The sequence below is a fragment of the Colletes gigas genome, unplaced genomic scaffold (genome assembly GCF_013123115.1).
Source record: "Colletes gigas isolate AHSC1104 unplaced genomic scaffold, ASM1312311v1 Colletes_gigas_Sc00008, whole genome shotgun sequence".
NCBI lineage: Eukaryota > Metazoa > Arthropoda > Insecta > Hymenoptera > Colletidae > Colletes > Colletes gigas.
Genome location: NW_025106637.1, coordinates 1,044,915 through 1,060,680, shown reverse-complemented (window position 1 = coordinate 1,060,680; position 15,766 = coordinate 1,044,915). Strand labels below are relative to the sequence as shown.

The 15,766-nt window shown below is 45.2% G+C and overlaps 1 protein-coding gene across 1 annotated transcript in view; it reads right to left on the bottom strand.

The window, feature by feature from the left end:
- LOC122396947 (dopamine D2-like receptor) overlaps window positions 1-735 on the bottom strand; it is a 148,538-nt gene extending 147,803 nt beyond the window's left edge. The window contains exon 1 of the mRNA XM_043395744.1: window positions 73-735. Within this exon, the coding sequence (XP_043251679.1) occupies window positions 73-735 (663 nt within the window). The remainder of the gene's footprint in view (window positions 1-72) is intronic.
- Window positions 736-15,766: the final 15,031 nt, after the last annotated feature.

Genomic DNA, 15,766 nt, shown 5'->3' with positions numbered 1-15,766 from the left:
ATAAAAACGAAACACATGTTATCCTCTTTCGAAGTGAATACTTTCTGAATCGAATTTTTAGATCTAACTCACCAGAACGTAGACGGCGAATGGCATGACGAGCACGGCGACCAGAAGATCGGCGACGGCCAGACTGACGATGAAGTAGTTGGTGACAGTCTGCAAGGCCCTCTCTCGAACTACGGCGAGGATGACGAGGACGTTGCCGAACAGGGTCAAGCAAGGCACGATCACGAGGATCAGAGCCCACCAGCTGTTAGGGTCCGTTTTCTCGTCGACGTCGGCCGTCGGCGCGCACTCGCCTGCCCTGACGACGCCGACCGCGGTACCGGCGACTATCGACGATGTGCAGTTCACGGTTCCGTTTGGATTTAAATCCCCCGCACCGCCGGCGTACGTCAAATTTACGAAAGCGTTCAGCTGATTTATGTAGTCGCTCAGATCTTCGAACACGAACAGGTCGGATATGCTGGTGTAATTGTCGGAGCTGGGCGACGACGACGAGAACGTCGACGACGACGCGCCGTACCAAGAGTCGGAGAACGTCGAACCGGTGGTCGTCGAGTCGTTGAACCAGCCCAGCTCGACGCCGCTGGTCGACTCGTCGCTCCTCGAGACGACGTTCTCCTCATCCTGGACGGTTACGGGGAAGAGTTGGTCGTGGTGACGCGTTTGGTTCAGCGTCAAGTTCCTCACGATGGACCCGACCAGAGACTCGTTCGCCCTGGTCTCCATTTCGATCGCGACCGTTCTCGAATCCCTTCCTGGACGAGGCGCTAGCCAATTACGAGATCTTTAGACGACCTGGCTGGAAATCCGTTTCTTCGATTTTGTCTGGCATTCTCGTTGCCGTTATCCCGATTCGCGTCCGAGCGTTTTTCCTCTCAACTCGCCTGGCGCTGTTCCGCGCGCGATAACGTCCCACGATCCTCCGTGCACGCAAGAAACGAGGTGCTGCGTCCTCACTGACCTCACGCCGATCGCGCAGACCGCCACCCCTCAGCTTAGACGCGTATCATTGAAATCCCCTGCCGAGAATCTCTGTAATGGGAAAAAGATCCGCGGTCAGAGTGCTTTCCCCGATGACGGTGCACGATGGAAAATGAACGCGATCTGCCGTTTCGCCCCCAAATAGGGGAGAGTTGCCAAAATCGTAGGGGCCATTCCGCGCCAAATTAACCACGCCACTTACTTGTATCGGCGAACACGACGTTAACCTTGGCATACGTTGAACGGAACGGAGAATAATTATTTTGTCTGCCTTAATTTGCGGTGTGTCGTGGCCCTCGAGATAAAGATGATACATAAAAGTAATGCGGAAAGAGTTACATTTACTTCCTGAAGGGAATTTATTCGACGTATAGATCTTTTTCCAGATTCGTTTCAGCGAGGGTAAACCAAGATAAATTTTAAATAACATCAAATTCAATTATTACGAAGTAAAATATAACGAGGTAAAAGCTTATCGCCCTATGGAACGGTTGAAAAAGGAATAAATATCGTGCCGCTGCGTGTAAATCGATAGACCGACCGGTCGCGGTTGCATATTCCGAACTAAATAAATATTTATTTATTTCGAGCGTTCGGTTCGCGCAAGTCTATTCTTCTTCCCGTTGAAACGAAGACGAAGAGGATCCATGAATCACGATGGCGTTCATACGCTCGAAACGAAAGTCGCGGGGCAATCTCAGAATTAAAAGAAAACTCATGACTTCTCTACAGCGTCTGGTTCGGATTAGCTTTTGCGGAGGAACTCGAGTCCTCTTAGCGAGTTAAAAGGATCGAAGACACGCACGCCTAGGGTGGTAGGATTGACAGATGGACAGACATTACTGTGTTTCTCTCGGTCTTCCGACTCAGACACGGCAAGAAAGAGGGATGGGGGAGGGATCTCGAGGCGCTTCGACGGAACATCATCCCCCGGGACTCCGAGGGACCCTCTTAAAGGGCAGAAATCATCTCCTTATCCCACAAGACCTCGCGTTTCCACCGATTCCCTTGTTCTACATACGCTTAGCTAGCCCAGTGAACTGTATTTCAACCGGCTATCTTCGAAACTGTAAATTTCTCGGCGGAAGGTGTCGCGAGCGTTGCTTTAGAATTTCCTGGATTATACGCGGAGTATCGTCTGACATCCTCACCTTGAGCAACTTGTAAATTATGCGTTCTACGAATGATCCTTGTATGCAAACTATACACATAGAATTTCTAAATAAATTTGTCACAAAAGGAATTAGATTTTATGATAGATATTATAGCCTTTTATGAAATCGTGCAACTTTTTCGTGGAATAATTTTCGGTACAACGTGCAATCCACGATTTATTCGAGACGAGCGTGTCGAGTAACTCGGCCTATATGTGCGGGTGTAATAGCAGTGGAAAGCGTTAGGAGCACGAAGTAAAACGAGGGTCGCAAGTACGCCACTTTTAAACTCTCGAGTACCTTGACATAGTGGAGGCGCGTATACAGGGTGTTCGGCCACCCCTGGGAAAAATTTTAATGGGAGATTCCAGAGACCAAAATAAGACGAAAATCAAGAATATCAATTCGTTGATTGAGGCTTCGTTAAAAAGTTATTAAAAAATTAAATTAAAAAATTTCAAATCGTTCTAAAAAAATTATTTTCAGTTCCGGGGGTCGATTACAAGCATTTTTGGTCAATAGACATACCCTCGAAATTCTACGGACTTTCGAGAAAAAAATTCGAGTATACAGAAATTTTTTGGCGAAAAAAAATTTTTTTAAATCGTTCTGAAAAAATTATTTTTAGTTGCGGGGGTCCAGTACAATCATTTTTGGTCAATAGACATACCACCGAATTCCTACGCACTATTGAGAAAAAAATTCTTTACCGAAAATATGATGTCTGACCATACCGTCGATATGTTTCACTGAAATTTTTAATTTTATCAAATCGTTCTGAAAAAATTATTTTCGGTTGTGAGGGTCAATAACAATCATTTTTGGTGACTACACATACCCCCGAAATCCTACGTGCTTTTGAGAAAAAAATTCTTTGCCGAAAATATACTGTGTGGTCGGAAATGTTTCTCTAACTTTTTAACGAAGCCTCAATCAACAAATTAGTATCCTTGGTTTTCGTCCTATTTTGGCATCTAGAATATCCCATTAATATTTTTCCAGGGATGGCCGAACACTCTGTATACGCACACGAGATATTTTAACGAGAAAGAATGAAAGTCGATGGTAAATAGCTTAAACCTGCTGTCAGGTTGCATCTCGACTCGGAACGTACGAGACGCGTTAGGGAATAACGAACGACGCTCGATTCACGACAACGTAAGAAACGCGACGCTTAGGTGGAACGGCGGAATACGGGCGAAAGGATGACACGAAGAGAGACATCGCGTTGCTCCGTATGACCATTTTCTTCCCTTATTATTTTCCTTTTTTCCTCCTCGCTCGCGGCGCATCTCGTTCCGCTCGCAACGTTCAACTTTCCGCCGACCAAAACGCGTCGTCGTTGCTCTCGCGCTTTTCGGAAGGAAAAATGCTGCCGCTTTCAACGTCGTTGCTGGCTAAATGTCAGCGAAAGAACGACGTCTGTTAGAGCAAGTTCCGCGATACGAAACGATATATCGTATTTCGGCCGGGATATTTTCAAATGTCAGTCTACGTTCTGTTTTCCGCGGATTTTCAGCGAACAAATACAACAGCGGACGCGGATGCCGTCTCCGGACCGCGGAAAAATCATTGTCTCGTCGCGCGATACCGAGCAACGTTTCGCAAAGTTTCGTAATTAATTTGCGTCGCAATGATATGCATCCTTCGGGTGCCCATTCTTTCGTGTGCTCAGTTAAGAAAGCAACTTGCTATCTGAATATGTAAATATGCAAAGTAACGTTGTAATCCCGAACGAAGAATGCAGTGTTGAAATTTTATTCTCGATGTCAGCTCTGACGTTTCCACCCCCTCTTTTTCTGTCTTTCTTTGCGCTCTCCATGCAATTACATGCATTATTCCTCGACGGAATGTAAATTAGAAGGACACGAATCTAACGTTTCCTTTTTTCGTCGCGAAACCGCCGGTTAATGCAGTGTAAATTTCCCATCGGTCACGTCGGTTTACGCGTCCCGTTTCAATCCATCCTCTACGCTGGATTAAAATCTCCCGTTCAACGACAGTGGTAAATATTTCTGTTCGCGGTGGAGCGACAGTCCTCCACGGTCCCCTAAAAACTGTCCGCGTGAAATGTTTATTCTGCGGCTCCAACTTTTAATTTACTTTTCTTTAAACAATCATGGCACGAGAGACGAATGAAATTTTGCAGAAAGTCAAATATTAGGAATAAAGTGCATGGAATGAGCTTAAAGACGTGGATGATATTTCACGTACATATATACGATCGCGTGGAAACGGTACTGCTGACATCGTAAAACAAATGTACTGGAAATTGAATATAAATGATTCAAAGTGTGCGTAGCGTATTAAAACATGGATAATAAATGGAGAATAAAATAAGAAACGGGGAACTAAAATTGACAATAAAGTCGGAGAGGGTGGAAAATCGTGGTTGTATCGATGTTGTGTTTCTCGCGGCCAATTACGGTCATTTGTATCTCGAGAGTGGTCACGTGATACATGGATCGGGGAGTTTGGGGTCACGTGTGGCGGTAATTTCTAAACGATAGAGCGTACGCGTAAGTGTACCAAATGTCGATTAATAATGAGCTTATGCCTTGGAGTGGAACTGAAATTAAGTACATGCATGGATACGCGTCCTAAGAATATTAAGATGTATTAATTGTACGAGACGAGGATGGCAAACAATCGACGAACGCGCGATACAAGACTGAATTGAACTTCGAGCTCGACGTTTCGCTTCCATGTGTCTGGATAAAAGTTAATCTCGAAGGATCGCGTAATTCGAACGAACAGCCCTCAGTGAATATCGAGCGTCGCGACGAAGTTTCCCGTTCGCCACGAGCCGGTGTGAAGGCATTTGATGTAAAATCATTGTTCGGGCGTGATCCGCGAATACGTAAGGCGTTTCATTCAGCCCGTTCGCGGAATGCATCTCAACAGACGTTCCCGTGAATCTATCACGCGTGTCTGTTCCAAAAGTGCGAATGCACGGGTCGCGAAGAAGGAAACGTTTCCACGTTTCGCGAACGGAAACACAATATGCAATTCATTCCGCGGGAGCCGGGCGAGTTTCCGTCTCGCAAGAAATGAAATCGCGGCTCCTAAGATTGATCGTTCTCGCGGCTTTACCTGTTCGCCGGCGATAGAAAGGCACGAAACGCGATGCATCACCGTGAAAAAGATGGTTCCGAGCCGTGGCTGGCTCGGCTTAGATTAATCAGCGAAATAATGGCATAATTAATTGCCACCAATTAGCAAGAAATTCCGTCGGAACGGAGATGTTTCGGTCTCTTTTCTGTAATTATTTGAACCGGAGAGACGAGGCCGCCGGGACATCGACGTACGAACGTTCATGCAGAATTTCACGAGCAATATCTGCGCTTTGAATACCGTATGATCAAATGTGAGCGACGAGTGAACGCGTTCGGAAGTAGAGTGGTAGAGATCGAGCACATGTTTGCGCTGGAGTATCGGTTGCGAGGGAAGAGCGATGAAGGGTGAATGGATTCTAATAGGAGCTATGGGCGCAACGATTTATAGTACCACGAGTCATACATCGACTTGTAACCCGGGTACGCCGTGATCGCGAATGTACGACAACGCTAAACACCCAACAATTACCATTCAAACAGCCGCGCGAATCATTATTCTATAATAGATCGTCCAATAAATCCTTTTGTCCACGGCCCATGCGAGGATCCATGTTTATGGGTGGGACTGACTTATAGGGATCGTATTCTGTACAACAATTCTTCGTGCAACACATAATTTACAAGTTATTTGACGTGAGAATGTCTCGGCTTGAATTCAAAGTAATAATATACGTGTTATCGATTAAAAGTATTTCGTCTGTTTGATTAATCTCCCTGGTATTTTATCGCGGAACGAAATGCACCAATAAAGGAAGAATAATTTATCTGGGTCTATGATTTAGTATCGTGGTTAAACGAGCATGGAGATGCGCTATAAATTTCTTTCCTAAGACACTGGGAGGAACGCAACGACAGCCAGTGCAACAGGTAACATGCGCTACATTAAATTTAGCGAAAACAGGACAAGTACTTTTTGCATACCTGTTAACGTTTAACCGAGCGAGACATCTTTATTAAAATTGGAAAAATTCAAAGTAAAACGAGCATTTTATCTCTCCATCGAAAATGTAATAATACAACGGTGATTATTCAAGCATACATCGATACAGATCCTATACGAGTTAAAGCAAATTATTCAAACGGTACGAGCATTAAACAAATAATCCAGGCAATTCATTTTAAGTTTCAAATTTGTAGCACGAGTTGCAATAAAAAAAAAAATTCATTCGACGGTATCATTTTAGTCTGAAAATTACCATGTGGCGTTCGAAAGCGTTCAAATAACTCGCATGTCCAAAGATATTAAAATATACGCTCCGACGACCAAGGAACGTGTTTTCGATTTTACATTGGAACAACACGTATAAACTAGATATTAGCATAATTTAGAGGTCGCATTCCGAGCATAACATAGGCACGAAACGTTTGGATGCAGTTATTGCGATGTAACGATAGCTCCGTCGTGTTAAGTAGTAAAAGCACGCGTTACGCCCGACAGAGGAACGGGCCGTAATAAGGTCGGCAGCACGAAATTCGACGGTCATTATTCCGTCAGTTTATCCAGCTTTCATGTCGAATGCCGGAAGCGTTCGTTCAGAACGTTCTTGACCCTCTAGATTACGAATATCTGCTATTTTACGCACATTATCCGACTTGGTCTCTCTAACCGTGGCCGAGCAAGTGTTGACACGCCGGAAATTATAGCAGAACCGCGAAACTCCTTCCGGCTCGTTGTTAAACGCGTTTAACCCACTCGATGCCGAGTGATTCTCGACGCAATAACTTTGAAATCCGCCGACCGATAATCTATAAACACGTCAGTCGGATGTAATCGTGCCGCGAAATTGTTTCCCACAAATTATTACAGCGCAAATATTAATTTGACCCGGCTCGGCGGACGTAACGTGTTTTAAACCGAATGTCGATAATAATTTTCCGGCGACGCCGCACCGGCGCTCTTAATCTCGCGGAAAAAGAAAGAACGAAAGAGCGGTGAAAGAAAAAAAGGAATTTGGTATTCCGTCCTTATCGCGACACCCGTTTCTCCACCCTCTGTCGCCTCGTATTATTTGCACGCCCCTCTAATTCGACCGTCTTTCGGAATCCCGAAGCGAGTTCCCTTTCCTCGCCGTCGAATCGTGTTTAATTAATGGCCATTAAAGATCCGTTTAACAATTCAAATCGCGCGTAGCTACACCCTTGACACGGCGAGGCATTTCTCGGTCAAGAGAACCTTGCGGACGCAAAGTCACGAAGCCGTTCGCTCGTCGATTGAGAGTTCAAAGCCGTTACTCACTGTTGACCACCGTGGCATCCGCGTTTCCGTTGCAACGTTCGTCCATGATCGCTTCTGTTCCTTGAATTCTCAACGATCCGATCTGTCACGGAACTCACGAACACTAAAACCGTCCTGGTCGAGTTCTGTTTTGTTCAGCAGGCGAGTTGTCGCGTTCTTCGACACCTCGGAATCCAGCGGGTCAAAGTGTAATCCGGAATCGACGTTGATTCGCCCGAGAATTTCCTCATGGTGTCACGCGCTCGTCGCCAAGTTCTCCTCGTGCCTTCCTCATATTCTGCGCAAGATCGACGTATCGAGTGTATCTCTGTCTCCCTTTCGCGCTCTCTTCCGCCCCGTGTGTCTGCGTGTGTGTCAGGGGGATAATCCCCAGCACCGTGACCCAACCATAGAATACACGGAAGTCGTTCTAAGCCCTGCCATTCACCGGCGGTAGATCGATTCAATATTTTGCAACGAGATCAAAAACCTCGCTCGGCATTGTACTCAGTCCAAAGCGGTCGGCATTGTACCGCGACGGTTTATTACGCTTTCCACGGAATCTTTCGAAACGAAGGGATCACTGTTCCGACTTTTCGGCCGGGTCCTCTTTACCTTCCCACCACCGATTCACCAATTAAACGATCGAGTCGAACGTCGACGGATACCAGCGGCGTCCAGCGACGTCGGTTAAATCTAGAACAGTCGATCGACGTCGAATTTCCCAACAGGAAATTTAGTCCACTAACGCCGAATGCTGGGAATTCTTTGATCGAAGCGGATCCGTCGAACGCCCGGCGTGCTTTCCATTCGATCCTCCGCGCGACATTATTCTCCTCTTCGTACCGAGTCCACTGTTCGCACCGACGCACAGTTTGCGTTTCTTTCGAGGGTAGCGCGTCCCCGTTGTCGATCCATCGCGTCCACCGGAACCAGTCAATGGATATCGGCGCTCTGTCGATTCTCACTTATCGCGAGATAACTCTCTCTGACGATTTCACCACACGCGTTTCATCGTCGAGCGCAAGGACGGGCGTAGGTTGGTGCACGGCGAACGGGGACGCCACCGAGGGTACCTGTGGATTCCACTGGCACGATCACCGATCCGCGATCGAACCACGCCGCCTTCTATCGACGCCCTCGGACCACCCGGTGGAGCCGCGTTGCCCGAAATCCAACGACCAGCGACGGCATCGTCGTCGTCGGCGTCGTCATCCACATCGTCGTGGTACTGGGCCGTTTATCTGGGATCAACGGCACTTACGAGCCACGTTGTCGAACGAACGGCGAGCGACTGGCTGTCTGCTCGAGTCTCCACACCGCCTCGAATCCCGAAGCTCGCGCGTTCGTGAGAGATCGCTAGGCAGGGAGGAGCAAAAGAGGGGAGCAACCTACCCTCTCTGTTCAACCCCAGCCGCGCACGCTGCTCTCCTCGCCACCAACCCCTAATTCACGACTCTCCTCTGGTCGCTTCCTCCTGCTCCATCATTCGCTACCACTACGCTTCGTTCTCGGGACGAGCGTCCGCTTCTTCTCGCTACCACTTTTCGCTTTACGACTGGGAAACTTCGAAATTCGCGGATCAGCCATTCGATAATGATATTAACTCGCGGTGCGAACTAGTTACCGCTTTGATATGACGGTTCCTTCCTCTAATTATGACCTTCAGTCGCTATCGACGGGTCGATCGGCAGGAAATTAACGCGGTACCGCGGGAAAATTGATTCTTAAGTGTGTTGGCGGCCCCAGAGAATCGCTAAGATCGGAAATTTTCATTCGGGCTTGGAAAAATTATTGGGCGAGTCGATTTCAGACTTTACGTATGGCATATTAAACAAAGTTTGAATTTAAAACATTTTTCAAAGTAGAAACATCTTCCCTTTCTTATCCGCTTTCTAGTGTAAAAGGATTTCCAAGGAAATTCAACTTGGGAATATGCAAGCCGAGGGCTACTTTTCTCGGAGTTGTAACAGTTCCAAGATGCATAACGTTCTCAACAGTAACGACAACAGTTCTTATTAAAATTAGAGGAAATGTCTGTAATGATTTTTGAAAATTACGTACTCTTGAAAACGTGTATAAAAATTCCTACACCGACGTATGAAATATTATCAAAGCTACAACTCTTAGTTGGGAATGGTGCGCTGGGGGAAACGTAAGTATATTTATCTATCTTGAAAGAACTCTTAAAACTTTAAACGAGTTTCTCTCAAAACCATGTTTCTCGAGACCGTCGACACGATATCTCGAAAGTTACCGAATCGATCGATTTGAAATTTCGCGTGCATGTGAAATAGACATCCGTTTATCATCTCCACAACTTCGCGACCTTTAAAACTTCTTGAACCAAACAAAAAAATTGATACAATATCGAATGCGTTCTCTTTTAAGTTCTACTGCTTCTTTAAATTATACTTTTTATTTGGCACGCTGTTAATGGCGATAACCACACTCGTATGTTTGAATGTTTGGTTTCTTTCGTGCTTTTGCTATCTCTGGAACGGTTCCAAACATAACGAAAGTGAAAATACCTTTGCTTGGTCTACAAAACATTTAATACAACGCGTTAAATAATTCGGGCAATACGTTTAAACGTTAATAAATATGTCTACAGAAGGCCACGGTTATATCCCCGAAAAATATATCATTAAAAGCAATTATAATGGTGACCTAATTAATCGGTCTCCTAATGGGAATCCTCGCTATGTTCTTATATCTGGTTCTCCAATTAAACAGAGTAGAGCAATAATTATTTTATTTAACTTAAATGTCACCGCTATTTTTAGAGGCACGAAAGTTGTGGGAAACAAAGGGATGCCATTAATAATTTAACCAAGTCTTGGACGTTACCAAATAATTTCAGATAGAAACAATTAAACATCCGTTCGAAGATGAAACTCCATTTTAAATATTTCGAAATAACTCGATTACGCGGGTAGAATAGAAAATGACCGAAAACTAATGAAATGCAAAGAGATGTCTCTGAATGCGTGGAACTTTTCTAGTCGCTCGAACCGAGAGAAGAACCCTGGAAAAGCAACCCCGGGAACTTTTGTGCACGGGGCTCAAAGAAGCCGATGAAAGTCACTGGCTCGGCGAATAAACTGCGCGTACGAAGGAATACTCGACAAAAATCCTTCCTGATATCGCCACCGTTCATAACCAATGTGCTTTAACGCGTATCTCCGCGGAATCGTAGAATCCGTGCTCGCGAGGAGACGGGAAATTTATAGTTTCCAATTTTCCGTTTGTCGCCGAGTCCCCGAACGATGCTACCCCGCATCGAGGCAATCTCCGACTGGCCCATGGAAACGTTCCACGCGCGATGAGTTACAGTACCCGAATCCTGACCCTTCCACTGGTTACCAGCAATCATCGACCCTCACCAGGTAAAATTTCCATTTACACCGTCGTTCCGGAAACAGACTGGATATCTCGCCCTAGCAACGCGGACAGACACTGGAAACCAGGAACTGGACAAGATATTAGAGGCTTTGACAGCCCGAGGCTCTGACAGCTGATACCGATTGAGGTTTCCGGCTATAAGCCATGTCCTTTGAGGAAAGTGTTCCGACGTTCCGCCAACATTGTGATGGGACATTATCGGTGTGCCATTTGACGCCCCAAGAAGCTGGATCACTTTGGAGATACGTAAGAACACCCTCCTCGAACGACAATCGGAAGTCTCGACTAGTATCAACTTTTGGGAACTCGACAGACCCTTTAAGAAGACTTCCTCGTGTCTCGGGCGAAAAAAATATATTCCATTTCTCGCAACTATTTGAAGTTTAGCCTCTAGTTCGTGCAAAATTTATGTTCCCCAATTTTCCCCGCATCGAGACATTTTTTCACGAGTCTATGAAAGCGTTTTGTGCTTGATGAATAACCGTGCGCGAATCCTGACCTTTTCCACTAGCTGGCAACGATCATCGACCGTCGCCGCGTAAAATTTCCATTCACACGACCTTGGAACAGACTGGATGTCTCGTCCTCGCGACGTGGAAACAACGGATCCCTTGTTAGCTTGGGTGGTCGACAACCCGCGTAAGCCAAGGGGATACGAAATAACGAGGTGAAACGAAGAAATGTGTCTCTCGCGAGAGAGACCAGGCTCCGTCGAGGCAGAATTTCATTTCGCAAAAGGTATAGTTTTGCTTTATTCAGGGTTACCGGCGACAGCGGAGACGCAGCTGCCCGTAAATTTGCACAGAGAACTAACTATTCTTTCCGCGCGCGTCGCAGCCGCCCGGTATCGCGCGACTCTGACGCGTGCGAAATGCGCGGAACGCGATGGTTGATTAACCCATTTGCGCCGGGAAATGTATTATCCGTTGCATGTACGAAACTAGATCCGTGATTTACTTTTGACTCCTCGCTCAACTTCAAGGACCCTTGAAACTCTATGCTTTATTCAGAGAACAACAACAAATTTTTAATTCCTACACGATCCTAATCAAAATTCTCCCCCGTGTGCTGCAACAATCTGGGAGAAGGTAAACTTGTCTGTGACACGTGTCGATTGTCACGTGAATATCCGAGTCGTGGATAGTCCGTGGCATGTACGTATTAGACATGCAAATGAATTTTAACAGGGCCACCGCTTGCGGATTATTCCGAATTCGGTAATGCGAGTAACTCAACGCATTTCGCTTGTTGAAACACAGTTCAACTTGGAGTATGCAGGAGTCTCTATGGCAAACATCTTCCAACGTTCGGTTAGCCAGATGTTTGATCCTTAGAAGCGACATTCGCGCCTGAGAATAACTGTGATCTAGCTTAGGACATCTTCCTGAACGGACAGTGAAAAATTTTCTATTTCACAAATTGAATTGACTGTCTAATGATATTTTATCATAAATGTTGGGATAGCTACACGGAATAGCGTAAATGATTGTTTTTCATATTGCCTCGTAGCCTGTAAAGCTCAAAATGTTTATTGCTCGTCCCTATTGGGAACAAATTTACTGACCCGTGCCGTAAAGTATCGATATTAAATATAGGGCACATAATTTACAGTCCGTGTGGACAGTTATTCGCGGCACACAATCTAAATGGTGATCGCTGTTCATCGATTTTAAAATAATGAGGAGGCAATAGCGCAAGGTGACGCGTGTTCCGCTGGTTTGACAACCGGGTTAATTTCGAGATACGTCGAACGAATGTGACAGCGTAAACTTTACAGGGCAGCAATTACCGCCTGACAGCGCGATCGCGATGGCGAATCTTACAGGTTGCACGAGTGGCCACTGTTGCGAGTCGCCGGAAGTAAACATCGAACCCTTGGAAATTCCCCGATCGGTCGAACCGCGAACTTTCACCCTGAGTCGATGGATATTAAAGTTTCAGTCATGAATGGATGAAATATTATTGGAACAGTGGACAACGGATACAAACAACGTGCACGTTTTAAAAGACAATTGGGTCGAAAACGTTAATAAACATTGAGATCGGTTGTTACGTTAGATACGATGGCCTAATTGCCAGACGGATCGTCGTATATTATTACGCAAACATCGTACGTCGACGAAACGAGAAACCAACGACGCGTGCGTTGGTCGTCTCCGTGTTGATTACGAAAACTGTCGTCGCTCGTTATCCACAAGTATCGGAAAAATAATTAAGGCCGCGGTATCGGCGAAGACACGAGTCCGCGGCGACGCGTAATTTCTTCGAAACCCGATAAAACGCGACGCTCCGATCGTTTCCTTAATTAAAATCGTCGCGCGTCGCTGCCCGCGCGGGAAACGACCGCGAAGCGAATCCGCGCGCGAAACCTCGGTTAAACGCGCTGCTCCGCGGCCGAATTACGAGCAACGATTACGGTGTCGTGATATCTCTTCTAGACCGTGACTCGTAAAAACATTTTACAGCGAGTTCTTCTCGACGCTTTCAAACAGCTCTTCTGTTTTTTTTTCTCTCTCTCTCTCTCTTTACGATCCGGTAAAGATGAAAAATCGTCCGAGCGACGCGAGGAAAGCGTGTCGTCCGGCACGAAAAACACGATCGTTTCCACGATGTTGTAAATATATTTGATGTATTTTCGCGCGACAGGTTGGCCATTGTTCGAAGAAATTGGGCACTTGGACGCAATGGGAACAGGTGACTTTCATGAATTTTTTTTTGGAGAAAAAAAGAGACGAGGCTTTGGGTTCCGCCGCGGTGCGTGTTTAAAATTCCACCTGGGTGCGGAAAATATTTGTGTTAGCGTAGCTGTTGCTCGTTCGCGGCTTCTTTCCATTTAAAATGAATTTTTTGCGTTTCTCTCGCGAAAGGAGCAGTTGCGAATTCGATCAGCGTGCGCCGTATCGTTTCGAATAATATTTATTCGATGACACCTGTGGCCAACACGTTCATCGGCGGGTTCTCGTTCTCGAATGCAAGAATATAACGACGTTCGCTCGATCGCATCAGGCGGGGGTTGAATATTCATGGACTCTGGTAGCTAGGAACGCCACGACGATCCGACAATGAGAAACCGTCAACGAATCGACACGACATTTGCAAATTCGTGAAAACCGATCGCTCGAGATCTAAACAACTGCATTACTAAGAGGAAACCCTACCGTAACGGTCCCTGAACATTTTTTTCGAGCCAGAATGTTACTCTATGAGCTCGAAGTAGCCGACTGAAGGTAAAATTTAAAAACTTTCATTCATCAAAGGATAATGTTTTCTACGTTTTTCTCGAAACCTATTTCTGAAACATTCCACATGAAATTCCAAAAACATCGAGGCTTCAATTAATTATTATTTCCGATGGTGAGTTTAAAAACTGATTTGAAAAAGTACATTTTTTGGCGTTTTGAAAGAGTTCTCTGGAACAATAATTGAATAGAAATGTTCGTACTCTCGTTCATTTGATATCCCTCAAACAGTACGCGAAAATTTCTACGCAAAACTTCGCTATTGTTGAAGTTATTTTTGAATAATGTGGTTTCTTTTTCCATGATACTTACGTTTAACATAAAAAATTCGCATTTGCAAAAAATAGTTTGAATCCTTTTGACTGCAATGCGTTACGACTGAGAAGCAAACGCTTTGTCCGGCACCGTAGCCGCGAACAACGGTCGTCGCGCAAAAAAAGCACTCGTGTAAGGGTGAAAGCAACTAAACAAAATACGCTAGTGGATAACCACCTGGAGTATTACTGTTTTTTATACGTTTTTCACGTGGAATGCGATAGAAATACTTGTACAAAGAAAGTCGTTAACGAAGGCTGTCGAATATATTATAAAAAGTCGATGCGTGTGACTATTATTTTTAGAGATTATTTCTCATAAAGCATTGTTAGTATTTCTACTCTAGCGACCAGAAATGTTTGTTTAAGGTTCCGTTCTCTTTCGAGGAAAAAAATATAATCAACCACTTTTCTATTGGAAAAAGTACAAAGGCGTGTACGTCTTTGAATAACGTTCTAAAGGTCTAATTGTTTTTAGACAGGAAACCAACACACAGGAGTTTGCGTGTTTTCACATTTCACATTTAGCAACGTACATCAAAGAGAGTGCATTCGGTTCTGGAGTCCGTTAATTAAGCGACGATCGAGCGTAATCAGAGAACGCGAAAGGGGAGCCCATTGTCCTCCATGGTTCGTATTCCGTCCTGGCGACGTTATAAAGTGAGATTAATTAAGTGTGCCGAGTCCTTTCGCCTGCGAGAAAGAGTGCTACATCGCACCAGCGTGTTCGATCGCGTGTGGCGTAAAAGTACATAGACTTGTACCACTAAATAATCGTTTATTAATCATGAGTTAATTTTTATTTTATTCATCTGTTATTTTCGTCTAACCGCCAGAGGTAATAGAAACTTCAACCCCTCGGGTCGACAATTTCCCGACCCCTCGATAATCAAACTTTACAGTATACGTCGTTGTTGTGAGTTTATAGTGGCTATAGTTGAACCAAAACATGAATGAAACTTTGTAGCTTAATCAGCGATTTATTAATTGTTGGAGATTAAATCATAACGCTCAGACCCCTCACAGGCCTCGATCGGACGATCTGATATTATCTCATCGTTTCCCTTTGTCTATTCTTTCGTAACGCTAATTTATTTTTCGAAATTAGTTGTCAATTCTTGCTCGAATCAGTTCTGTACATAGTTGAAGAACAATCGGAAATTTGGATAATAATCGTTGTTGTTCCGTACCGTTCAACGGTGCAAATATTTGGCTCGTGACGCAACGCTGCGCCCGATAGCGGCGCCGTTCGGATATTCATCGGATAAATAACTACTTTCGATCGAAATATAGCCACTTATACGACACGGCGAGCTTGCCAATTATGAATTTC